This window comes from Rhamphochromis longiceps, linkage group LG3 (assembly GCF_057381845.1).
Source record: "Rhamphochromis longiceps isolate RC_006_pf linkage group LG3, R_longiceps_female_GT1.1, whole genome shotgun sequence".
NCBI classification, from domain to species: Eukaryota; Metazoa; Chordata; class Actinopteri; order Cichliformes; family Cichlidae; genus Rhamphochromis; species Rhamphochromis longiceps.
In genome coordinates, this window is record NC_140559.1 from 12,966,283 (window position 1) to 12,994,102 (window position 27,820).

General features: G+C 43.0%; 2 protein-coding genes across 2 annotated transcripts; both read right to left on the bottom strand.

Annotated features, from left to right (window-relative positions):
* Positions 1-113: 113 nt before the first annotated feature.
* On the bottom strand, positions 114-5,739 carry LOC146672986 (uncharacterized). The gene is made up of 7 exons (XM_085400917.1): positions 5,709-5,739; positions 2,473-2,514; positions 2,050-2,319; positions 1,652-1,930; positions 1,425-1,604; positions 396-459; positions 114-135 (listed from the first exon to the last, which is right to left on the bottom strand). Exons 1-7 carry the CDS (start codon positions 5,737-5,739, stop codon positions 114-116), a joined length of 888 nt encoding a protein of 295 aa, XP_085257043.1.
* An 11,388-nt stretch (positions 5,740-17,127) lies between these two features.
* On the bottom strand, positions 17,128-27,039 carry LOC146672987 (uncharacterized). Its single transcript, XM_085400918.1, has 7 exons — positions 26,950-27,039; positions 26,717-26,855; positions 19,423-19,464; positions 19,065-19,334; positions 18,734-18,976; positions 17,588-17,818; positions 17,128-17,481 (listed from the first exon to the last, which is right to left on the bottom strand). The coding sequence occupies exons 1-6, from the start codon at positions 27,037-27,039 to the stop codon at positions 17,616-17,618; spliced, it is 987 nt and encodes a 328-aa protein (XP_085257044.1). The 3' UTR covers positions 17,128-17,481; positions 17,588-17,615.
* Between the last annotated feature and the right edge of the window lie 781 nt (positions 27,040-27,820).

Genomic DNA, 27,820 nt, shown 5'->3' on the forward strand with positions numbered 1-27,820 from the left:
ATGTAATGTCAGGTTGAGGTGATTATTTTGCTGATGGCGTTTGATTTCAGGAGTTGTTGTCAAGGTTACCTGTCAACCCATCAGATTTCTTCTTTTTTTTAAAGACCACCTGACTATAACTGACCTGAGCACACCCTGGGGACAGAAATATGAGGGAATAATATCAGGTAGATGTGAAGGTGAACACTGAATCACCACCATCATCATCAGTTTTTGCTCATGTTTACCTGAAGGGTAAGACACACACACACACACACACACACACACACACACACACACACACACACACACACACACACACACACACACACACACACACACACACAGTGAGAAATTGTGTGTTGACTGAAACTATAAAGGATGGTGTGTGTGTGGGTTGTTTTGGTGACACACACCTGTCCTGTGTGAAGGAGACATCAGCATAGGTGACATCTGAAAGAGGAGATGAGTCACTCCTTCCTGATAAATGAAGCAGGAAACAAAAACATATTCTAGTGAATAAACTGTTCGTTTGAAGTCCTTCTTATCTTCGTGACCTTATAGTACCATATGACCCTATTAGAGCACTTCAAATCCTTCCTTAGTTATACTGCAGTTATACAGCAGATCTGGGCTCCAGGTTCTGCTCAAGGTTTCATCCTGTTAATTATGATGATGATGATAATGATGAAAATGATTATTATGATTATTTTTTATTGGGAGGTCAGTCAGTAACACATGCCTGTAAAATGTGTTGGTTGGATGAGGTTATGTTTAATTTAATGCTTTCATGCTGAGCTGACCAACCATCAAACACAAAGAGTAACAGCATAAACACCACATCCTGTCACAGACACAGGTACATATAAGGTATGTAGACCACAGGATATGAAGTTTACACATGGGCTGCTTCCTGTTGACAGAGATGAGAGCTCATTAACTTTCACATTATAAAGTATGTCAGAAGCAGATGAAACCACACAGGTCTTACTTGTTTAAACTCTAATGCAAAATATATTGTAGAGCCCAGAGTGGAAATTAACACTCAGCTAAAGATTAATTAAATAATCACTTAATTCTTAAAGTACAAGAGCAAGTAAACTAAACAGTACTCTGGTCCTGCACTGGTTTAAACTCTAACAAGTTAACAGAGTGAACCCTTTATAGGCTCGGGCACTGATCATGACGGTAGAGGAGAAACAGCTCTCACATCATTTTTATTTTTATTATTGTTGTTATTATTATTATTGTTGTTGTTGTTGTTGTTGTTGTTGTTGTTGTTGTTATTATTATTATTATCGCAAAGCATCTGAAGCACTGTTAAAATGGTTTCCCACTGCCTTTCAGAGGACGGTTTAGGAATGTGACACTGCTGCACTCTTGTAGACTCTTATATGATCCACACTGATCTGACTGCAAACTGTTAAATCTAAAAGACTTTATACCTTTTAATTTCCTATAGAGGAGCAGAGCTCCAAGCAGAACTAGAACCAGAAGAATCACAGAAACCAGACCGGCTATCATGGCAACGATGGAGGAGGAGGAGGAGGAGGAGAGAGGAGGCGATGCTGTGCCAGTACACGGACATGCAGAAGTATCGGGAGAGTTAACAGGAGAGGTGCAGGCTGTGGTGAGGATGAAGATGGTTCAGTCAGTTCATTATCAGGTCAGCAGGTCATTAAAACAAAAGTGATGTCAGTGTTCTGACCTCTGACCCGCAGAAAGCTCTGATGAGATTCTCCAAATGTGTCAGTAGAACATGAGTAGAGACCTTCATCAGACTGCTGGACATTTGTGATGATGAGCTCCGATTTAGATTCAGACCCAACATGACTTCCATTAATGAAGAAATAAGCTCTGACTGTGCCACCATTCCTCTGTCTGCAACGCAAGGTCATGTTACTTCCTGTCCTCACAGGAAGTGCAGGAATCTCCAGGATCACATGTTTATCTAACCAACAGAAACACAAACAGAGCATGACACAACGTCTTTGGAAAAACAGGAATTTTACATCCAACCTCTGGAAACATCTGCACAGAGACACAGCTGGAACAGCTGACTGTCTGTACCTGAAACACTGATGGACACTTCATCGCTCTGCTGTCCAGATGAGTTCTCACAGAAGTAACTTCCCCCAGAGGAGACGGAGCGATCCAGAACACAGGAGGAACCATGAACCCTCCCAAAGCCTGCAGCTGCTCCACAGTCCTCAGTGAGTCCTCCTCTGGTCCTCTTCACTGTCCATCCATCAGCTGTCTGTCCATCATCAACACAACTCAGAGACACTGAAGAAGATCCTCTGAAGACCTGCTGAAGGTTTGGACTGACAGACAGAGACACTGGAGGACACACACACACACACACACACACACACACACACACACACACACACACACACACACACACACACACACACACACACACACACACAGAGTAAATGTATTTGTGTTCTTGTTGGAGTCTCACTGATTGTTTTCATTTCATCAACTCACCTGCAGAAACAGTCGGTGCAGACAGCAGCAGCACACACACACCTGTAACAGGAGGACAAAGGTCAGTAAAGGTCAGAGGTCACTGTGTGGGAATTACTATAATTCCTGAGAATATAGCCTCATCAAATACTGTGAACTAACATCAAAAACGTATAATAGTGAAACTGCTCCATTCACTAACCGTCTGAAAGTTGTTAGAAGCTACTAAATAAAACTGGATGCAAAACTGATACATTACTGCTGGAAAGAGAGACTGAACGCCTAACGTTGCAAAATCACCTCCACCTCAAAGCAGGCACCAGTCTTTTGGTGCCTTATGGACACAGAGAACTATAAAGGTAGTGATTTTGGGGGGTCTGCTATTGTATAGAGCACTTTGAGTAATCTGGGAGAGTAGAAAAGTGCTATATAGGAATCAGTCCATTCACTGTCTGAACAGAGTTTTGTCATGTTTCTTTTGCTTTATAATGTTCTGGCACATTAAGGTGATTAAGATACACATTAGGCTGACATCTGGGGCCAGAATCAACTGGCTTTGTGCTGGCCCATGTGTGGGCCACCTCTGGCAAACCAGATCTGGGCCATTGAAGGGCCGTCATTCTTTGCAGTATGTGGGCCATGTGTAAGCACATTGTGTGGGCCAGTTCGGGGCCATACCAATTTTGCTATTTGGGCAGATTCAGATTCATGGCACAATATAGATGGGACAAGACTCGGCGGTCTAGCTGCATCTAAGGGGCAAAGGTCACTGTGTGAGGATGCCAAAGTTCACATTTTGGACAGAGAAGATAGATGGTTTTAAAGAGGAGTGAAAAAAGCCACAGCAACTGTCTGCTATCTATAATCCAGTGTTGAGATCCTTTCCCAGAATCCTTAACGCCCACTCACATCCTGGGCCATCTGACCTCAGGAAATCACATGATAGGGTGGAGCCAGGTTTGACAATGAATTCACGTGAAATCTTGGCTGATTGTGACCTACACCCATTTTCACACCTTGGCTCATGTGATTAGGTAGAGGATCAACAGGGGTCAATTGTCCCCGTTGAGGGGGGACACTCCCTCGGGGCTTAAATCTGGGACTCTCCACCATTTGACCCTAAAACAGAAGAAGCTTCTCGGATGAAACCTCTTCAAGAAACTTAAAGAAGTCTAGATGCTTTTCTTTCCAAGCTCCTTAGAATGAATGATGCAAACCTCAATGAGATGAAGCAAAACTATAAAGTATTGTGGGCCTAAATTCAATTTTCAATTCAATTCACTTTTAATTTTTTATATAGCGCCAAATCACAACAAAAGTTGCCTCAAGGCGCTTCATAGGTACAGAGAAAAACCCATGGCAGATGATGATGGCAGATACTCCCTTCACCTTGGCCAAAAAGGCTAAAATGACCAAAGAAAAAGTGAAAAACAGCTGAACATGAGAGGTTTTTGGACAAAGTTTTTGTTTTTTCCATTGTTTAATCACTGCTTCCAGCCAAGAGTGATACCATATATACCCTATAGCTGCAGAAAAGGCTAACATTGTTATCTTTTTACGAAAAAAAAACAGCTGAACATGAGAGGTTTTTGGACAAAGTTTGTGTTCTCCATTCTTTAAGCACCAGTTTGAGTACCGTTTAAGCACCGGCACCATTTGAAAAGGAACGGTTTTGTACTGGTATAGGATAAAACCTAAATGATACCCATCCCTATGTGGAAGTACTGACCTTACTTTGAGTTTGATTCCATAAAAAGTGACAAAAACATTAGTGTCCGCTGTGCGTGGGAAGAAAACTTCTTTTTACAGCAAACCCCCCCCCCGCCCTCCTAAACCTCCAAGCAAGCACCGGGAGTGCGCTACCAATTCACAGAGAATCTCGTGGATTCTTCCACTGACCGCCGCGGCACACCTGCACCAGGGTAAACCTCCGCCTACCCCACTCCTGCTTTACAGGTAAAAATAGAGCAACAGGACCGCTGAGTCTTTAATTTTTATTTATTTTCTGCTGTGTTTCACTTGCATGTATTTGAAAGAGTGAGTGTAAACACAAAAACCTATTTTATTTTATGTGCTGGAATGTGCAGAAAATAGGTTTAAATGTTAAATAAATTTCTTCCAGTCAGAGAATGTTGCATATAACTGATAAAACAAGTTAAAAAAAAAGAGACTTTTCCATTTGATTACATTTTGTATGATGGATTATACAGAAAAAGTAGAATTGGGCTGAAAGATCTATCACTTTATCACCTATTCAGGTTGTAAATCGTGTTTTTAAAAAGTAACTAAGTAACTAAGTAATTAATTACTTTTGAAAATAAGTAATCAGTAAAGTAATGGGATTACTTTTGGGGGGAAGTAATCAGTAATTAGTTACTGGGAAATGTGAGTAACTGTATTCTGTTACAGTTATCGTTTAAAAAGGTGGTTTTCAGAATACAGTTACTTTGTTGAAATAAATGGACTACACATCGTTCTTTTCCTGTTTCATATGTTAGGCTGTCCCCTCTCTATTTGTGGTTATTTCACGCCGGTGGAAACTCAAACAAAACACGCATTAAGAGGCTCAAATGTCTGTGTCTCAATCTTACGGCCCATGTCACCTCTACTTGCGGCCTGCATAAATGATGTGAAGAAATATTTGTAAAAATTATTATTCAAAAAATTATATGGAGGCAATTGAGAGAGTGTTACAGGTATATCATGTATGAAGCATGTAAATATAATAATAACCAAAGAGTGCCTGACGACCCCAGTTGTAATTGAACTATTAAGACTCGACCTCTCTGTCTCTCGCTTGCAAAGTTGACCCAGACAACAAAGTAAAGCTAGTTTTCAGCTACGAGCCTGACACGAACCCGACGTATTAACCAGAGGTCCCTTTAATACGGCTCGAGCCGCGGACCTGCCGCTGAATAGTTTTCTATACAAGATCGCTGCAAAAAGTGCAGCCTTACCTAATGTCCACCTACTGTTACTCATGTATATTAAGATTTAAAAATCTAGTTTGTATTGATATGGCGAGTAGCCTTCAGTAATAGTAATATATCACACAGCAATAGTACATTCATGTAGTTTTAGGAAGCATGATAATATATTAAGTAATCCAGAGTATTCTGAATTGAGTAATGTATTCTGAATACATTACAAAATACATTTTTGGGCATGTATTCTGTAATCTGTAGTGGAATACATTTTAAAAGTAACCTTCCCAACACTGGTTAGAGCTGAGAGTAGGAAGTGTGTGATGGACTCACCGAGGAGCAGACAGACACATGCAGTCTTCATGCTGTCTGGATGACGACCGACTGAAGTGCGACAGAACAAGGACTTCAGCGACAGCACCGTCACTTCCCTGTTCACACCTCCAGCGTCACTGACCAAACCTGCTGCTGTGACAGATGTTTAAAGTCATGTATGCTTTAAAGCAGCTGAGATGTCGTTTGAGTTTCTGTAAGAGATTTAACACAAAGTGCAGCTACACTGTTTCCCTTTATTATCTATTTTTAATATGTTTGTGTGGGTTGGGGTAAAATTTTGCTGCCTCACATAACCTTATGATGCCATTTATTTAATGTCATTGTGTCATTAGGCTTAATTAGGTCATTTACATTGTTATGCAAGATGGTGCTAATGCTTTGAGTTCCTTGACAATTAAACGGATTCACTGTCTCGATCGTGACATCAGCTTTGTGTTTGACGTGTAAGAGTTTAACTTCAGGGATGAATTATTGAATCCTGTTAAGCTCCACGCCCCTGGTACCGGGGGCAAAAGGGGGAGATCACGTTCAATCAGTTATAACACAGGTCAGAAATAAAAGTTCCACAGAAACCTCTGAATCTCAGCTAAAAGCTCATAGAAACCATTATCTACAACCACCAAACACAACAAAAACAAGCCATGATTAAGCGCTTTTGCAGGTGTGAGCCGTGATGTTGAAAGGGTAGCGTGAAATAGAAAGGTTCATACAGTGAGTGTTAATAGATATCTTATCTACTGTAATATTGATTGATGCTAGGTGCTAAGTGTAATTTTTTAAATGTGATTTCAGACATCATTTTCCCCAAAATAACAAATAAACCTCAATGAAACTCATTAACAGGGAACAGCTTACAACTTACAAAGACAATTATGGAATTATGGATGGAAACTCTTAGCAGGCAGAGTTCATTTGGACAAAGACTCAGACAGGAATGTTTGTGGTGAGAAACTTTAATAGTTAATAGTGAATGTGTGTGTGAATGGGTGGATGACTGGATATGTAAAGCGCTTTGGGGTCCTTAGGGACTAGTAAAGCGCTATATAAATACAGGCCATTTACCATTTTACCATTTTATCACTAAAGCAGAGAAACTGTGTAATACATACACGGTCACATCTGTCATGTCTGAAAAAAAAAGACAGAATGAAGAAGAATTAAGGACGAGGTCGTCCATCGGCATGACTTCCATTAATGAAGAAATGAGCTGTGATGATGTCCCCATGCACCCGTCTGCAAGGCAGAACCACATCATCGCCTGTCCTCACTGCAGGGATCTCCTGGACCAGCCCTTTATCTGAGGAACAGACACAGAAACAGTGATGCAGAGACAGAGTTAATGATAACGGAGACACAGCTGGAACAGCTGACTGTCTGTACCTGAAACACTGATGGACACTTCATCGCTCTGCTGTCCAGATGAGTTCTCACAGAAGTAACTTCCCCCAGAGGAGACGGAGCGATCCAGAACACAGGAGGAACCATGAACCCTCCCAAAGCCTGCAGCTGCTCCACAGTCCTCAGTGAGTCCTCCTCTGGTCCTCTTCACTGTCCATCCATCAGCTGTCTGTCCATCATCAACACAACTCAGAGACACTGAAGAAGATCCTCTGAAGACCTGCTGAAGGTTTGGACTGACAGACAGAGACACTGGAGGACACACAGAGTTCTCTCCCTCGTGCACAAGTAACAAAAAAAGCTCTGGTGACTTGCGTCTTGCTTTTCCTGTTGTTGTAGAATTGTCTCATTCCAGTGAGGGGTTGTGCTAGACCAGACCTTCCCAAAGGGGGGAAAAAACAAAACCAATAAACAAACGCTTGGACACTGCTAGCACGGCTGCCTACACAAATGCAAAGCAGGAGATGAAGCATAGCTGAATATGTTTTCAAACATATTCTGAGTAGGAAGATGTTGGTAACACCAGACTGCAGATGAGCTGCATACAGGGCTGGACTGGGACAAAAAAATCGTCCTGGGGAATTTGAATAGAGCCCTTCCTGGCCCCCTGGCAACACTTTGCTAGATCCGCCCCTGCACAGTTACCAGCTGTCAGCTACCTAAAAAAGGATCCTGGTGTTATTAGTCTCTCAGAAACAGTTCATAACTTCCCTTCAACTCATTCATGTCACCTAAAAGGTAAACCTGTTTCTCTATCACCTGTTCAGCTCTGATGATTCAGTAAGGACATCTCCTGGTTTCATCTTCATGTTTCCCTCTCACCACATATCCAAACCGACATCATGACCAGCAGCTTTACAGCTGTGGCTCCAGCAAACATCAGCTGATACTAGAAATTAATATTAAATAAATTCTAACAACAGCTGATCAAATGTGCTGCTGTTGTTTAACGTGACATCTGCTGGTTTCCTCTTTCTGGCGCAAAGTGGGCGATAAACAAACAAGAGAGAAAAGCAGATCAGCTGATCATTGATCAGTTTCATGATTGAAGTAGAAACAGGAGAGGGAGGGTGAGAGAATGAGAGAAGAAGAGGCAGCTGTGCAGGAAAGACAGAATAACTCCAGCTTTGTGTCTTTTTCATTGTAGCTGAAGTTCGGGACAAACTGTTCCTTTTCACCTCAATAAGAAACGCGTAATATTTTCTCTGAATACGAGACGATTCCGTTTTTTACGGGACGGTTGGCAACTCTACTAACTAACCTTATGAACAAAATAAAGTTCAACATCAGTAACATAGCACCCACCCAGCTGTATAGAAACTCCGTCATGCTAGCTAGCACGCAGTACGAAAAAGTCAGCATAACGAAAATAAACTCCACCTAAACTTGGTTTATATCTGACCCAGATGGACTGCAGGTCATAACTTCTTACCTGAAGTTCAGTTCATACTTGGACCGGCGGCCGCTTCGGGTCTCTCCTCCTGCCTCCCTTTTCCTTCATCCACCTGCTGGCCTCCACCACTTGCTAATGTTACTGAATCTGTGGAAGCTCCGCGATAGCCACCACACAAAGTAACGAGTAACGATCCTATCTAAATCCCAGTAACGAGTAACGCGTTCCTGATTTTGGCATAATAACTAGTTACCGTGCTCGTTACCACAATAATAACGTAGTTACTGTAACGCGTTACTTAATAACGCATTAGTCCCAACACTTCTGAAGATAGAGACAAAATACTGTTTATCTGCCATTCAGCAATTCATCTCACGTAAACAATAACGTGGCGCACAGCGTGACGTGAAAAAAAGGACTCATATCTTTGACGTTGCGTGACGAACTCTGTATTCCTCGTCCACACGTAAACGGAAAAAAGGAGTTTTAAAAAATCTCCGTTTTAAAAAATCTCAGTTTTCGGTGATTTGAAACGCCGTTTACGTGTGGACGAAACAGCAGCGTTTTCAAAAATACCCGTGTAGGTGCGGACGTAGCATAAAAGAGTTAGTAGTTTATTTTCTTACTACCTGTAATTTATTGCAGGTTACTTGTATTTGCTTAATTGTTTACTAAATGTTTGAGGTGTGAAATAAACCGCAATTGAGCAAAATATGGGTGTGTGTGGTTGGAGGATGTGTTCGTGCGTGGGGGGGGCACAAACATTTTTCTTGTAAAACAAAGGGGGGTCCAGCAAAGAAAGTTTGGGAACCACTGGTCAAACAGACCGAGCTGCATCGTCCGTTTGCTTTTCGTCAGACTTGGTGACCACAGCATTATTTTTTAAGTTTCACGATCCAAAGTTTTGAAACATGCTGGGATATTTTTCCTTCATATATTGAAAGCTTTTCAAAATGTGGGTTTTTGAGTAATGGTCCATCTACACCACAGGTGTTGAACTCCGGCCGGTATCCTGCAAGTTTTAGTTGTGTGCTGGACTGAGCAAATATGACCAGCTGTCCCATATTGCCAGAAATATCCACAAATGGTGTAATCGGAAAAGAAGTAAACTCTGAAAGATTGCACTGTCATAATAACTGAAGGTAATTGTGTTAAATGTGTGCTTATTTTTCATTTTGAGCCTTTGTCTACCTACAACTTTGACCTAAAGCAGTCTGATAACTGAAAAATAAAATTCAAATATGCTGATCACTGATCGCTGCTTGCCTGTTGCAGGGTTTGGGGGACGTGTGTTAGGAGCTTTATGGTTTGCTTCACCACAGCCCTTTTTTTTATAGTGGACAGTTTGTAGCACTCTAACAGACTTTAGAGGCTGGAAACGTATAGTATGTTGAAGTCTATGCACACACACACTCTGATCTCGGTTAGAAACCCAAAGCAACAATCCCACTTAAAGCCTTAGATCTGCATCCTCAGTGTGTGACGATCACAGACAGGAAGCTCTTCTTCCTGTGCAGGAGGATCACAGACAGCAGTCCCATCTTCATCCTCACATTCCCGTTTTAGAGCTCCTCACTGCTGCTGACCTCACCTTCCTCCCAGGAAACTCAACAGGAAGTTGCACCTCTCTGACAGGAGGCCCTAGTGATGCGCAAATCATGAACGAATCGTTTAATACTCGAGAATCACTTTACTGACTCGTGAATCATGATTCACAAGCCCAACTGACTCACTGACTCATCCCTATTTCTATTAGCAAATTAATTTCATTAGTAGAAATATATCTTGCTTATAATTAAAATTGTGGGAAGAAAAAAAACAGTTTCTGAACAAAAACATTTCTGCTCTGAACTGGAAGAAAAAACCTTGAGTAGAAGCTCACATCAAGACAATAGCTCCTCGGTTCACAGTAGCATCGCTCAGCTAACATGCTAACAGCACATTTGAGCTACTAATCACAGCACGAATGAATCACTCAGGACTCACCAATCCCCTCCCTCCTGGCTCACAGCTTCTTCTTCTTTTTCTTGGTTGGCAACCAATGTTAAGGCGCTTTACCGCCCCCTGGCTCACAGCTCAGTGGACATTTAGATGAGAAAATATATATTTGACACATTTGAGGAAAATACTAATAAAATACAAATAAAAAGAAATAAAATAAATGTTCCTTTTAGAAAAATTTTTGCTCACTAAAAATAGTTGTTTTTCTTTTTCAATCACTCATCTTAGTAGTAGGATATACATTAAAAAGAAACAAATTAAGTTTGAGTGAAAAAAGTAAATTTTTTGCACTCTCTGGTCAACTGACTTAGGCTACGTCCACACGTACCCGGGTATTTTTGAAAACGCAGATTTTTCTATGCGTTTGCACCTTTCGTCCACACGTAAACGGCCTTTTCGGTCACTGAAAACGGAGATTTCTAAAAATGCCTGCCAGGGTGTGTCACGGCTGCACAGCAGTCATGTGGTGAATTGAGAAAAGGATCCAAGATGCAGGCACTGACTGGGGTGCGAGTGAATGTTTATTTACAGAGGTGATAAGGTGACAAAAACAGGAAGAGCAGAGCGGGGAGAAAACCAAACTAAACTGGGGAAAACTAAAGAACTCAACTTAAGCCAAACACGCACAGGGGGAGGAACAAAATACACAATGAAAGATGGCGGAGAGACGCAGACTGAACACCGGGTTACACAGAATGATGCAGACAGACATGGAGTTAATGTCACGGTTCTGGGTCCGTTGGACCCAGTATTTTGAGTTCATTATGTTTTGGTACTTTTGCATCATGGATTTTCTTTTGGTGTTTTAGTTATCTTGATGTTTTTCTATATTATGATTTATGATCTGATACTGTTGTGATTATGATTATCATTTAGTAGACTTTGGTCAGTGTCAGGTCTGTCTCTGTCTAGTCTGTGTCTTAGTAAAGTGTGTTTTGTTTCCTGTTTTACTTTGAAGGTTCTTGTTCCTGTCTGATGTCAGTGTTCCGGCTTCGCTCTCCCTGTCTCGTTAGGTCTTATTCCTCCCAGCTGTGTCCCCCTTCTGTCTCTAATTCCTTGATGACTCCCTCAGTGTATTTAAGCCCAGTGTGTCTTTATGTCAGTGTCGTGTCGTTAATGTCTGTTCACCCTCAGTTTATGCCTGTGTGTTATTGGTTTCTGTTTTCATGGCACTTCACGTTCATTTCTCATGTCAGCAATAAAGCTGTGGTTTTGATTCACAATTCTGTGTTCGAGTCCTGCACTTGGATCCTCCCCTCCACCTAACAGAGGACGCGACAGAGAGCACAGGAAAACACAGGGCTTAAATACACGGGGAGTAATCAGGGAGTGGGCCACAGGAGGGAGACACAGCTGGGAACAATTAGGCTAACGAGACAGGGGAGAGGTAAAACTGAACACTGACATGAGACATGAACTTTCAGAATAAAACAGGAAACTAACAGACACAGAGAACCAGACAGGACACTGAACTTGACAGGCAGACTCATGAGCAGACACAATAACACCGTGGACAGACAGAGAAGTGGGAGCAGGCAGGCAAAGAACAGAAGCCTAACAAATGGCAAAATCACAACAGAATACACACTCGGAATGAACAAAAGCATAAGGAAACACAAAACACTGAGTCCTCAGACTCAGGACCATGACAGGGTGGATATTTTCGAAAACTCGCAACTCGTTTTTGCATGAGGAAAACGAAGAAAACGCAGCGTCAAAGGTGGGCGCCTTTTTTGACGTCACACTGTTATTGTTACATTATTGTTATTGTTACGTTATTGTTTCGGTGAAATGAATTTCTACAATACTGTTACTGTTACTTGTACTCTCTGCAGTGTTTAAATGCTTACATATACACACAGTTACTGTCCCTCCACACATACGACTCAGTTCTGCTTCTATGCCCCAGCTTTGTTTACTATTTCCCACCGAGGTAGTGATGTGCAGATCGATCCTGAAATATCGATTCCTCCGATACCAGTCATTTATGTTCTAGAATCGATTCTCACATTAAAATATCGATATTTTAGTAATTTTGAGTAAATTTGTAGTTTATCATTAACAGGAACACAGTGGAAAGAAACTATAACATTCGGATTGTCTACATTCAAAGGAACTACTTCCTCTTTCGCCTTTCATAGTCATGTGTGAAATACGGCTGTATAAATGTCTCGCAGCGCTTTGGCGTGCGCACTCACAACAATGGCTGAGCGTAATCGGAGTCATGTGCGGAAAATTGTCATGTGAGTCAGTGTATTTTACCTCCACAGACGTGGTTTGGGATACATGTGGGAAAAAGTGCTCCAAGAGTGAGGTGTTGTGGCCATACTAGGGAGACATTCAAAAGGGCTGTTGGGGGGTAAATACATTTTACAGTGTTTATTTATCGGATAAAATACGTTAAATGTCACCGTTTTCAATGGCCGACACGGAAACAGCGGGGGTGTCCAAATTCAGAGGCTGCTTCCACCTGAGGACCCGGCCTTCGTGGTCTAAAGAAAGCCAGGTAGTACGTCACGAGCTCCGTCAGTGGAGTGAAACTCTGCCGTCTGCTCCTTGCTCTCTAAAATATAACCGGGCACGTTCGCAGATGACACCACCGTCATTGGGCTCATCTCTGACGGGGATGAGTCTGCCTACAGGAGGGAGGTTGAACGTCTGGTGTCCTGGTGCAGCCACAACAACCTGGTGCTGAATGCCCAGAAGACAGTGGAGATTATTGTGGACTTCAGGAAGCACACAGCCCCACTCCCCCCCATCATCCTGACTGACACCCCCATCACCTCTGTGGACTCATTCCGCTTCCTGGGTACCACCATCACCCAGGACCTGAAGTGGGAGCCCACCATCACCTCCGTCATCAAGAAAGCCCAGCAGAGGATGTACTTCCTGAGGCAGCTGAAGAAATTCAACCTGCCAACACGGACGATGATGCAGTTCTACACTGCAATCATCGAGTCCATCCTCACCTCCTCCATCACCGTGTGGTACGCTGGAGCCACTATCAGGGACAAACAGAGACTGCAGCGTGTTGTGCGCTCTGCTGAGAAGGTGATTGGCTGCAGACTCCCATCTCTGCAGGACCTGTACACCTCCAGGACACTGCGGCGTGCAGCCCGGATCTCAGCTGACCCTTCTCACCCTGGACACAGTCTGTTTGACCTGCTCCCCTCAGGCAGGAGGCTCCGGTCCATTCGCACCAGAACCTCTCGCCACAAGAACAGTTTCTTCCCCTCTGCTGTTGGACACATGAACAATAACCACATGACTGTCCCCGCCACTAACACATGACCCTACGCTGTGTCACTGCATCATTTCATGTCTGGCACTGATCACCACCTGCACTCATGTATATATCTTTCTACGTAGCACTCTTAATTCTTATTCTCATGTATATATCTCATGCACATATCTTTCTTTCTACATAGCACTTTAATTCTTATTGTTTGCACTGAAGCACCGCAGCAAATTCCTAATGTTGTAAACCTCAACATCTGGCAATAAACCCATTCTGATTCTGATTCTGATTCTGATTCTGATTCTGATGTAAACTCTCAACCGTCTCACTCTTCTGTTTAATCATTTCCTGTTTGACGTTTATTGAGCTGTGTGAAAACCCCGGAGTAACCCTCCTGAGGGATTAATAAAGTTTAATTTAATCTAATCTAATAACTTTAATCTCAGCCAAACCGATTTACTCACGAACAAATAAAACACTGAAAAAGCCAAACAATAACATTTTTAAGTTATCAAAGTGACTTATATATCATGTTTAACCCAAGTAGCGAAAGACCGCGGGGGTTTGAAGACGATGTGTCGGTCGGCTCAGATATTTGAAGTTTACACAGCTACATTCTCACCTGAAGACATGGTAAAAAAAAATTTTGCGACCCAGAAAGAGAAATAAGAGTAATATTAAAACTAAGTATCTGGAAACTGGAATTGGCTCGGCCACGCTATGAATTCTGCGATATGGTTTTTCAATTTTGTTGTCCGGGTGGAAAATCTGGAGAAATTCAGGAGAATGGTGACTCCGGGAGAATTTCAGGACTTCTGATTGGCCAACATTTCTACACTGTTAGGAGTATATCGCCACCTGTTGCTTTGGCCCGTGTACGTGTGGACGTAGCCTCAGTGACTCAAAAAACCCGATTCACTTTGGTGATTGACTCGTTCAAACTCGATTCAGGAAAAAGAATCAAATTTACCATCACTACCTTCCACAATAAAAGCTGCCCTTACAACTGAGTGATTGGAAGATATCTCATTGATGGTGAACGCTGCCCCCTCCTGGCACCCAAGATTTTACCCGTGTGTGTCTTCAGCAATAACACTTAACTCTGTACAATAACACCCACCTCAAACATGGAGTAGATATTTGAGCAGGTACAGAGTCAGCAGCTGATCTCAGGCTGGTCACAGATTGACTGTCAGGTAGTCACACACACTCCCGCAGGAAGTGACCTCTGTCCTGTAATGATAACATGCTGTTTCAGAAGCAGCAAAGCAGGCGATGAAGAAGAACAGAGGGAAGAGCAAAAGAAGAAGAAGTCTCCTGTAGCACTAACAAGTTCAAAAGAGTGATTAAAAGATTAAATAAAACTTGAAAATGAAAAGCAGAAGCGAATGGATGGATGGATAAAACTTTAAATATTGACAACAAATCGCAGTTCTCTGACTCTCATTGACTATGAAAAGAATGAATGAGGGCAAAAAAAAAAATGCTTCATTACTGTGTGTGCAAAGGTCTCATGATATTCATCAGTACTGTCCTCTCTGAAGTGAACTGAAGAGTCTGATTCATAGAGCGATCATTGGAACTTTTCCACTCAGAGCCACGATTATCCACGCAGCTCATTTAGACTCAGCAGTTAACCTCAGATGCATATCTGTGGACTGTGGGAGGACATGCAAGATCCTCACAGAATGCCCAAACAGGAACCTCTTTATAAAAAAGAAAGTTTAAACCAAGCTTGATCATCTGTAGATGGAAGTGTGATGCTGTAAGATTTCACATTATTTCAATAAAAGAAGGATGGGGCTTTAGGTCACGTATATTACAGGCAACACTGATCATACTACAGTTATGTCCTGATCTACACAGAATCCAATCAATCACTGTTCATGAGTTTCAGCAATGGATTCATGATGATGGTGAACAGTGTGCACAGCAGAGATGCTCTCAGTACTGTTTGATGTTCAGTGGACAGAAGACACGGGACCATTAGGATGGTGGATTTCCAGGTTCATGCAGACAGATGTGATCTGGTTATTAACTTCAGTGGAACAGAGATGAACGGTGTAAGGAGACAGATTCTTATGTTGCATACACACAACAGCTGGATCCAGTAAAGACGCAAAAGAAATACTCATCCACACCATGGAACTGGACTGTGAGTCCTTATATCACCCAAATATCTTAATAATAAAGCATCTAACAACATTGTAACTTTGTGTGATACAAATCCAAAGATCTAACATTTAGTAGAAAACATAAAAACAAGTGGTGGATGTTCAAAGAATACAAAATGCCTGTAAAAAAGAAAAAAACACATCAGTTAGAGATCTGATTAAATATCAAAGTAAAGAAGCTGGAGATATAAAAGCAGCATTGCAGTAAATTAAAGTCATGATTTAAGATTTCTCAGATCGTCATGACACCAATATAACATTATTGATATTGTGGTACAGAGTTATCACAGCACCTGTGGACAGTTATACATGTGTCCTGTAAACAGGAGAGGAACGGTTAGACGGGGAGGCGTGGCTTGTCACCATTATCTCCTCCTCCTCATACTTATGCAGTCTTTCGTTACTTGACAGTATTACAGCTGTGCACCAACTTTTCCCAAACACATCTCACATATTCTCTGTTATCAAACAGAGTCATCACGTATCCCACTGTCACACCTGGACACTGCCAACAAAAGAGCAAACTGTGGTTTAACACTGACACCTACTGGTACAAAGATGGAATGGCAGCTGCAATGTCCCTGACTTCTAGTTTAAACTACTTAACTTAGGACATTTTAAAATGAAAAGATCAGTCAAAGTTAAAGAAAATGATTTTAGTGAGTATCATATTTACAATGTGTCTTTTGTTTTTTTATTTTATTCAGTCCTCCTCAGTGCCCAACTTCAACGCATCAAGAAGGTAATGTAGCGTAACTTAAGGGGAGACACACATGGCTAAACTCTTAGCTGCTGCCTCATGTGGAAGCAAAAAAGGTGATCTGTAAGTGTGTGCAGTCCTTATATAATGTGTGCCAGATGAGTGCAATTGAGGGCAAACTAGAGCCTTTCAAAGGAGAGAAATGGAAACAATGCAAGTCTGGTGAGGTGAGGGAGAGTAAGGGGAAAGGGGCAGGAAGAAACAGGAACCTTTGTAACATTAACTTTAAAACATTTTACAGCAAACATGACGGTGAGCTGAGGCAGTGTGGGCGTGGTCGGCGGCTGGATTAACATCCATTTAACAGTCTTAATCACGTATCATCCCACTGATGAGCAGGAACATCTTCTGTTTTTTCTACTGACTGCCACCCTGTCATGGTGCTGTGCTTGGAGACCAGCTGTTCTCCAGCAGTCTTGAACAAAGACTCAGACATTAATGTGTTTGTGGTGAGAAACTTTAATAGTTTATTATTACAGCGCAAAACCTGTGTAATACACACACAGTCACAGCTCTCATGTCTGACAATACAAGTCATTGCAGAGCTGCAGGAAAACCTTTAAACGTCCCAAAATATTTTACTTAAAACCATTTTTTTTAAAAACCCACGAAGTGCTGCATAATAAGACCAAACATGTAAAATCCCAGTAAAGATACACCAGCAAAGCTGACACTCTGAAGACACACCCCCTGCTTTTATACTGGTTACTGGAGCTTCAGGGGGGGCCAATGATGTCACAGAACAGCAGCCAATCAGAGACAGTAGGATGAAGGTCCTCCATAAGGCAGAGTGCGTCCTCACTTTCCTGTTCAGAGACAAACATCAGTGATTTCAGCTCAGATCTGGTGCCCTTTGACCTTCCCTAACACACACATGTATGTGCTCTGTGACTCAGCCGACACACGTCTTACCTTTTAGCTTCCTCCAAAGGAGCAGAACTCAAACCAGAACCAGGAGAACCACAGAAACCAGACCTGACATGATGAAGGCTGTGAGAGGAGGGCCAGAGGATGGGGACCAGTACCACCCATCCTCCTCATCTTGCTTTTTTGGTTTATTGTTACCACGAGGGTTTTTTTTATTTGTGTCTTCAGGGTCTTTTTTACTGGTAGGAGGAGGAGCTTTTACATTAGGAGGAGGATCTGCGGGAGGATCTGCAGGAACAATGACAAAGATGGTTCAGTCAGTTTATTATCTGGTCAGCTCATCAGTTCCAGTAGTCTGTGGAAGCTTCCTCACTGATAGACAGAGCTGTCTGAATTCTTGAAAGACTAAAGAAAGGATCTTCAGGTTACACTGAGGATACACTGAGACTATCTGTCATGAAAGTCTTTATTTATGGACTTTATCAGGCACAGGATGGAGAGGAGTGCAGTGACGGTCTGGGCGTACCCATCTTCTTCTCTCATCCCAAGACCGCAGACAGAAATCAGCATTATAGAATAAATGAGTTAGATCAGGATCAACTGCAGACGATTGGATCGAGGGATTCTGCCTATCCTGAGTCCTCTCCTGTACTCCCCTCACACAGACACGACTGCTAGCCGACCTACAATACCAATGGACAGGTGTGTCAACTGTGGTGGGCCCGATCAGCAGAGGAGATGGTCTCATTCTAAACTGACTCCCTGCATCTTTCACAGCAGCTATAAGATGTGCTTTTCTCTGTGGTTAAACCTTAGTGACTCACATTTGTGTGATTCATTCAAATATTCTCCTCTTGAAAGAGAAACATGGGCCTGAAAAGAAACTAATGTTCACATCTGTCAGTCACAACCTGACACTGAGTCTCTTTAGTAAATCCAGCAGAGTTTTAAAGTCAAATAGAGGTTTTGTGCCACCACAGTGAAGATGGACTTCTTTGTTCCTTCTTTAATATTCCAACCTTTGTAATGATGGGATAATTTTCTCTGGCTGCTCTGTTTATGTGACCTGAATACATTAAGAGAACATGTATCGATAAAGTAAGATATAACCTACCACCTTTCATTGATCTCTATGACATTTCTACTAAAGTCCAGGAAAAGAGGTTGAATAAGAAAGATCATTGCACTGACCTCTGACTGTAAGTCTGAATTCAGGAGAGTTCTTATCAACACCAGCTGAGCACGAGTAGAGACCTTCATCAGACTTCTGAACATTAATGAGAATCCACTTTCCTTCAGGATCAAATCCAATCCTTTCAACACTTTTATAAAAATCAGAGTTCCCCTGTTTACCCTCTCTGGATTGACAGAGCAGAGTCACATTACTTCCTGTCCACACAGGAGATGAAGGGATGTCCAGGATCAGGGAACCAGCTGACCAACAGAGACACAAACAGAGTGATACAGAGACAGACTTCCACCAACACACAGAGTCATACAGACACAGCTGGAACATCTGTACCTGAAACAATGATGTTGACTTCATCACTACGCTGTCCAGATGAGCTTTCACAGAAGTAAGCTCCATCAGAGGCTTTGTCCAACATGAGTTGACACTGAGAATTTTTAAGAACAAATCCTGCAGCTGCTGCACACATCTCAGTGCGTCCTCCTCTGGTCCTCTTCACTGTCCATCCATCAACTGTTTTTCCATTATAGTCATCACAAGTCAGAACTGCTAGACCACTACCAGTGAAGAACGTTGTTGAATTTGGCGCTACACTCAGCGAGACTGAAGGGCAGACAGATACACAGACAGACTAAATGTATTTGTGTTCTTGTTGGAGTCTCACTGATGGTTTTCACTTCCATCAACTCACCTGCAGAAACAGTCAGTGCAGAGAGATGCAGCACACACACACCTGCAACAGGAGGACAGAGGTCACTGAAGGTCAGAGAAAGTGTGAGGGTGTACTACGGGGTTGGCCAACTCAGGCCTCGAGGGCCGGTGTCCTGCAGGTTTTAGACATGTCCTTGATCTAACACAGCTGATTTAAATGGCTAAGTAACTTCCTCAACATGTCTTGAAGTTCTGCAGAGGCCTGGTAATAAAATAATCATTAGAGTCAGGTGTGTTGACCCAGGGTGAGATATAAAACCTGCAGGCTCTCGAGACCTGGAGTTTGACACTCCTGGTGTACGAGCTTCATTCTCTTATAGGGTGTGCAAAAAACTGTGTATAAATAATGCATGATTTATCAACAGAGGGGGGCATTACCAAAGTACAGATACTTTGTTACTGTGCTTAAGTGGTAAAAGTGGGCGGGGCAATAAGTCACAGTACTTCAGCATCTAGCTAGCCCTGCTGAAGAGGAGCGAGCACAACAGGAACTCAGCGTAATTGGCAGTCCACAAATATAATCAAACAGTATATGAACGACTTTGGTCTTTGCGATGCATGGCGCTCTCTTCACCCCACCAGTAAGGAATATACTTTTTTCTCGCATGTTCATCACTCTTACTCTCGTCTGGATTATTTTTTGGTCAGCAGCTCACTGCTGTGTGACATTTCAGACACTGAGATTCATCCTATAGCTGTCAGCGATCATGCTCCTGTATCTTTAACACTAATGCACAAGAATAATACTACGCCAAGTAAAAACTGGAGATTTAATATATCACTACTTAAAGATGAAGACTTTATTAAATACTTTAAAAAGGAATGGACTTCATATTTAGACTTTAATGACACTCCCGGAATATCTGCTTCTGTTCTATGGGAAGCAGGGAAAGCTGTGATGAGAGGTAAAATAATTTCTTTCTCATCACACAAAAAGAAAGAAGAAAACAAAAATATTCAGGAATTAGAAAAAAACATCAAATCACTAGAAGAAGCCTACGCGTCCCACCAAGATCAGGAAACATTGAACAAAATATGCAAAACAAAACTAGAATTAAATGAAACTATTAATAAAAAAACACAATTCCTTATACAAAGACTTCGCTTGCAGAATTTTGAACACAGTAATAAATCAGGTCGATTTCTAGCTAACCAGCTAAAAATAAATAAAGAAAAAACAACTATATGTGCTGCTAAAGATTTATCGGGGAACACAATATATGATCCTGGAAGAATAAACAACATTTTTAGGGATTTCTATGAAACTTTATACTCACCACAAATAAACCCATCTAAAAATGAAATTGATCTGTTTCTTGACAACGTAACTCTTCCAAAATTACTAGACAGTCAAGCAATGGAATTGGATTCGCCACTGACGCCAAGTGAACTCCAGGAAGCCCTGATAAGTATGCCCAATAATAAGGCTCCAGGTCCAGACGGCTTCCCTGCAGAATTCTACAAAGAATTCTGGACAATTTTGGCACCAGTATTCCACAGCATGTTGCAGGAAATCGAGGAAAAGGGCAGACTACCACCAAATATGAATTCTGCCAACATTAGTCTCCTGCTAAAACCAGGCAAAGACCCTTTATTTCCCTCAAGCTATCGTCCAATTTCTCTTTTAAATGTAGACCTTAAAATAATCTGCAAAGCTCTCTCAAAGAGATTAGAGAAAATGACCCCCCTCTTAATTCATCCTGACCAAACTGGTTTCATAAAAGGTCGGCACTCCTCAACAAACACTCGTAGATTACTTAATTTAATAGACTACTCATACGATAAAAACATCGAAGCCATAATATTATCTCTAGATGCAGAAAAAGCATTTGACAGAGTTAATTGGAAATTTTTATTCGCAACTTTACACAAATTTGGTTTTGGAAACTCTTTCATAAACTGGATAAGAATATTATACAATTCCCCAACGGCTCGTATCAGAACAAATGACCAGACATCCTCCAGCTTCTGTCTCCTGAGGGGCACCAGACAGGGATGCCCACTCTCCCCCTCACTTTTTGCAATTTTTATCGAACCTCTAGCAGCAGCATTTAGACAGGCTACAACAATTAAGGGCATAAAATGTAAGAACATAGAACATAAAATCAGTCTCTATGCGGATGATGTGTTGCTTTTTCTGCAAAACACACAAACCAACCTCTCTGAGGTAATTACTTTAATAAACTGGTTTTCAAGAGTTTCAGATTATTCAATTAACTGGCCAAAATCTACAGTTCTCCCCATTAACTGCTCCTTCCATAATTCTTCCTCTGCCCCACTGCAATCCGGAAATATTAAATATTTAGGTATTAATGTCTCTCCTAAGCTTTCAGACTTAACTAAACTAAACCACATCCCACTTCTAAAGAAAGTAGAAGGTGATCTGACTAGATGGAAATCTTTACCCATATCACTCATGGGAAGGGTCGCCACTATAAAAATGATGATCTTGCCAAAAATATATTACTTATTTTTGATGATGCCTAACAAACCATCACAAGATTGGTTCAGATCTCTGGATTCATATATTTCCAAATTCCTTTGGAAAGATAAACCCCCACGTATCAGCTTAAAAACGCTACAAAGAACCAAGGATAGAGGAGGATTAGATCTGCCTAATTTTCACCAATACTTCTTAGCCAACAGGCTTCAGTTCATCTCAGAATGGTTAAAACATACCTTCTTAGTTGAGCCCTGGCTAGATGTTGAACAGGCACTATGCAAGGATCTAGAGATTTCAGACCTACCATTTATTAGCTCAAACATCAAAAGACATGAATGCTTTAAAAGTATCAACATCAGCTTTTCTCTAACAGCATGGTGGGAGTTTCTAAAAATAACGGAGTCTTCATTAATCCCATGCAAACGTACACCTATCTGGAATAACCCTGACATATTACAAAACAATAATATGATTAATTTCCCAGAATGGAGTTGTAAAGGAATTAAATACTTAGAACATATATTAGAGGGAACAGAATTTATTCCATTTGACAGACTAGTTGAACAATATGGGATCAACAAGACAAGGTTTTTAGAATATCAACAAATTAAATCCATAGTAAAAAAGAAATTTAACCTCAGTCAAGTTGAATTACAAACACCACTAAGTGCGGCACATTTTCTTACTCTTAAATCCCCCAAATTATTATCTAAAATATACAGAACACTTTCTAAATTAGATGAATCAATATCCCTTCCTACTGCAAAGTGGGAAGCAGATTTATCAGTCAACCTAGACCAAAACTTCTGGTCTCAGATTTGCTTAAAAACTTTTAAATTAATTAAAAATCCCAGTCTGCAATTAATACAATACAAAATACTTCATAGAGTGCACTATACAGGTCATCGGATGTTCAAGATGGGCTTTACATCTTCCAACAACTGCTCACACTGTCAAGGCAATACACCAGACAATTACATCCACGCTCTTTGGTTCTGTCCACCAGTGCAAAAGTTTTGGCGCGAGATATGTGAAGACTTATCAAAATGTCTGAAATGTAACATTCCAACCTCCCCCTTAGTGTGTTTGTTGGGCAGCTTAGATAATGTCACTTCAGAAAAGAATATAGCCCATATGATCTTCACTGCCCTATGCATAGCCAAGAAAACAGTCCTCATGAACTGGAAAAATAAAAATAATCTTAATTCTAACCAATATAGAAATTATCTATTAGATTACATTAGTCTTGACACAGCCTCTGCCACCACATTAGATCAATTGCTCTGGGCCCCTTTTATCAGCTCCATCACCTAGTGGGGGTGGGGGGTCATAGTTTGGTCCCGCCTTCACTGTTGTGATTGGTGAGGGGGTAGGGACAGGCTTAGGGCGTCGGGGGGTTCCCCGGAGGCATCTTCCTTGGGGGGCTCAACCCGGGGTAGCGGTCACGTCCGGTTGAGGGCTCTGTTGGCTCTCAGGTGACTGTTTCCTCGCGGCTGCGTGCAGCGGGGCTAGGGGAGGGTCTGTGCTGACGGACGCGGGTTACTGACCTGGCAACCTGGCTGCCCCTGGGTGGGTCCGGGATGGGCGTGAGGTTCTGGGGGCGCTCCGTCTCTGGGCTGGGGCCCGGGCCGGGCCTCGGGGGCTCGGGTCCTGGTTGGTGTGTTGCCGGGGTTGTGGGCGGGTGGGTGCATGGGGGCCCGGCCCTGGAGCAGGGTGCCGCCGGTGCATCGAGCCGCCTGGGGGGCTCTTCAACTGGTGGGGGGGATGGTCACATCTTGCAGGAGCTTTCTTCTCTCAGGAACTCTCTGCAGGAGGGGGAGATACAGGAGAGGTGGAGGAAGATCTCAGCCTGGGCGTTTACCGTCTTATGTAGTCTGGAAGATGTGTGGTTGGTGGGGTGGGTGCAGTTTTCTCTGTGGTGGGGTTGGGTGGACTGTCCAGGGCTCTGTGGAGCCGGGGGGCGCTACTGCACTGGGCCCCGGTCTGATGGGCCTGGGCCCCCCTTCCCTGGCGGGTCGCGGAGGGTGGGAGTGCCTACTGGGGTCAGCGGGGGAGCTGGCCCCAGGGAGGGGTTACCTGCCCCTCCCTTCCTTCCCTCCCCATCTCCAGCTGCCTCCCTCTTCCCGCTCCTCCACAACCACCCACACATGCAGGGCCTTGGAGTGGGGGTATGTCACCAGGGTGCAGAGGAGGCTACCCCCCCCCCCCTGTCCCCTTCTGGCTGCCTCTGCCTCAATTTTATCCCACAACTTAGACATTCACATTATTCACACTCTCATTACACATACATATAGGATCTTGGGGGTGGGCACAATCACGGAGTCCAAATCACCATCAGGGTGTATACCTCACCCCTGACGTCGTTGCCCACCTCTCAATTTTAAATACACTTAGTCATTGAGGGTTAGCAGGAGGGACTATGCGCTTACCTGCTGCTGGGCGAGCCCTCATCTGGGACTCTCCTCAGCTCTTACTGGGACAGTGGCGCGGCTGCCCCTCTGTTGGTCTTCCATGGTCTCTTGTGTTCTGGGGGCCTCTGGATGTCTGGAGTTTTGATCTCCTCCATACCCGCTTCACACCCTGGAGGACGGGGCTGTGGCCCCCCCACACTCCCTAGCAGATCATTACATGGAGAAACCTTTGGAATGCAAGCATGCTGATCCACACAGGTATGCACACATGGGTATTCACAGACGCGGACTAAAGCTTTCTTGGCTGCTGCCTCAAAGCACACTGTGCGCTGTCTATCTTGCGTGCTGCACAATATCGTTTATTACTTAGTAAATACTGATATCTATGACTAGCTAGTTTATTGTGATGGTGCTTTGTTTTCTCTATTATTATGTTGCTCTTTGTTGTTTGCTGTCTCCTCTGTTTGTTTTTGTTTGTTTGTTTGTTTGTTTTTTTTCTCCATACAGGTGACCCAGGAGTTTTTTTTTTTTCTCTCTCTCTTCCCCCCCCTTCTCACCGTCTCTTCTCCCCTTTGGTTTTCTTTCTTTCTCTCCCCCTCTCTCTCTCATTCATTCCCCCTGTCCTATTTATTAAAAAAAAAAAAAAAAAAAAAATGACAAAGGATGAACTGAAGCTCTGCCATCACGTAATGTCGCATACTGCTGTTTCTGATGTCATTTAGGAAAAAAAAAAAAAAAAGAAGAGGAGCGAGCATAAAGGGAGTAACGGTTTATTATATGTCAGGTCATTTCAAATGCAGTGTTTCTATGAGCACAACAAACATCAGCAAACACACAAACTGTTTGTGTGCAGTTTGTCTCACAGTGTGTTACAGTTAACGGTCCAGCTGCTGTATTTCAAAGAGAGGAAAGAAAGAGAGCTAACGTCACTCAGAGATGGAGAAAGATAAGAAGATAAGAAAGAAGGACATGAGAGGACGTAGAGAGCTTAGATTTAAAGAGAAGGACTGCTTAGTGTGATGTCATGAACTGGAAGTATAAAGAAGTCAGGATTTGAATCATCTGAATGTAGGGCTTCTACGATTAGCTGACTAGTCACGATTACGTCGACTATCAAAATCGTCGACTAATTTAATAGTTGACACGTCGTTTGAAGCTTTGTAAGATCACAAAAGCCGCAGGAATAAGTAACAGGATTTAAGAGTGTAATAACGGACTGAAACCGAAGATGGCAGCACTGCATGTACAAGGATGCCAGCTGCCATTAAACCCCGGAGAAGAAGAAGCTGTGTCCCAGTTGCCAACAATGGCGGCAGCTAGTTAGTTCTACTACTTTTATTATTCTTTCTGGGTCACAAAATAAATGTTTAACAGGCGAGAATGTAGCTGTGTAAACCTCAAATATCTGCTCAGTTTATCAAGACACCACATATTTTCAAAAGCGCTCCGACGTTTTCGGAGACGTCTGTTACCCACTAGCTCGATAACTAGCCGGGGGCGAGGCTAACTAGAGCCCGTGAGAACACCGGACTCCCGGCAAACCGTTTTTAAACCCACCGCCGTCTTTCGCTACTCAGGTTAAACATGATACATAAGTCACTTAGATAACTTAAAACATTTTTTCAGTATTTTATTTGTTCCTGAGTAAATCGGTTTGGCTGAGATTAAAGTTATATAGTTTTAACACAGCTGAATAAACATCAAGCAGACAGCTGATTATCAGAAGTGTGAGATGCTTGAGAATCCATCCATTCGCTTCCGCTTATCCTTTTCAGGGTCGCGGGGGCGCTGGAGCCTATCCCAGCTGTCATAGGGCGAGAGGCAGGGTACACCCTGGACAGGTCGCCAGTCTGTCACAGGGCCAACACACAGGGACAGACAACCATTCGCACTCACATTCACTCGCACATTCACACCTAGTGACAATTTGGATTATCCAATTAACCTATCCCCACAAGCTGCATGTCTTTGGACGGTGGGAGGAAGCCGGAGTACCCGGAGGGAACCCACGCAAACACGGGGAGAACATGCAAACTCCACACAGAAAGACTGATGTTGGAATTGAACTCAGGACCTTCTAGCTGTGCGGCACCAGTGCTAACCACCGTGCCACCATGCTGCCATGCTCGAGAATGTCCTGTTATATTTTATTGTCATGAACCGAAGTTCAGCGCACAAGCTGGACCCAGAAGCAGAGTCAACACACACAGGAGTATGAGAAAATCAACTTTATTTTAACTGAAGGTGTCCCGGAGGGTAGAAGGAAAACATGCGTGAAACTAGAGAAACCAAGGGACCGGGAGGTGAGTCGCGCAGGAACGCCGAAAACGGGACTGTGGGAGGCTCCAACAGAAAAAGGAAAAGAATTATTGGGGTGCGGGGAAATAGCAGCATACGTGGGGGAAGAGTATGAGTCTTACGATGACAGCGGGGCCGTGGGAGCCGGAGGGAGGGGTGAGGGTCCACGGGGGAGCTCCAGGAAAGTCGAGGTGGCGAGTACTGAAGGCGATCCAAATTCCAGATGGGCAGGTGGCTCAAAAAAACATGCCGAGTTGTTTTCTGAGTGCACAGGACAGAATTAGCGCTAGTTCAGACAGATGAGTTTTCACAATCGCTTTCCCGCAGGTGTACGTTACCGCTGTGAGACGACTACGGACTGGCGTGGAGCAGCAGGCTGGGCTGGATCAAATAGTCCACCTGATGATCGCCTGGGATGGGGTGCAGGTGTGGAGTTAACAGCCATGCCCGTGGGCGTGAGCATCCCATCAGCTCCTCGGACGCCGGGCCGCGGACCATGACATTTAGATAGCAAGGAGCAGACGGCCGACTTTATTAAACTTCACCGAAACAATCTGCAAATTTAATTTAAATTCAATAAACTGTCATCTTGTCTTTATTTTTAGATAGCACATATCTTAATCACTTAAAGCTCTAAGCTAATGATAGTTATATTAGAGCAGATGCTGCTGGTGCACGTTGTACGTCCAATGGATGCATGATATGATTAGTCTAACTATGTCTGTGAAGGTTCTCAGTCATCCAGGTCATCGTAGTCAAAGGAGCTTGCAAAGAAAAGCGTCTGGACTTCTTTAAGTTACTTGAAGACGTTTTGAGATCCCTTCCCAGACGCCTTAACGCCCACTCACATCCTGGGCCATCTGATCTCAGGAATTCGCATGATCGCAAGGTGGGGCCAGGTTTCACAATGAACACACCCGAAACTCTGGCTGATTGGGTCCCACACCCAGTTTCACACCTTGGCTCAGGCGATTAGAGGATCATCAGGGGGTCCTTTTGTCCCTCTGTGGGGGTCACTCCCACTAGGTTTATATCTGGGACTCTCCACCATTTGACCTTAGAACTGAAGAAGCTTCTCGGATGAGAGATGAAACGTCTTCAAGTAACTTAAAGAAGTCCAGACGCTTTTCTTTGCAAGCTCCTTAGATTAGTCTAACTAATCTTCCGATTAGTGACTAGTCGACTATCAAAATAATCGTTTGTGGCAGCCCTATCTGTATGTGATG

Coding starts and splice junctions, on each gene's coding strand:
- LOC146672986 (XM_085400917.1), bottom strand. CDS start 5,739: ATGAAGACTGCATGTGTCTGTCTGCTCCTCG. Junction 2,320..2,472: donor TGCACCGACTGTTTCTGCAG/GTGAGTTGATGA, acceptor TGTGTCCTCCAG/TGTCTCTGTCTGTCAGTCCA. Junction 1,605..1,651: donor CACTTTTGTTTTAATGACCT/GCTGACCTGATA, acceptor TCCTCACCACAG/CCTGCACCTCTCCTGTTAAC.
- LOC146672987 (XM_085400918.1), bottom strand. CDS start 27,039: ATGGCTGTTAACTCCACACCTGCACCCCATCCCAGGCGATCATCAGGT. Junction 19,335..19,422: donor TGCACTGACTGTTTCTGCAG/GTGAGTTGATGG, acceptor TCTGCCCTTCAG/TCTCGCTGAGTGTAGCGCCA. Junction 18,977..19,064: donor AGTCAACATCATTGTTTCAG/GTACAGATGTTC, acceptor TCTGTTGGTCAG/CTGGTTCCCTGATCCTGGAC.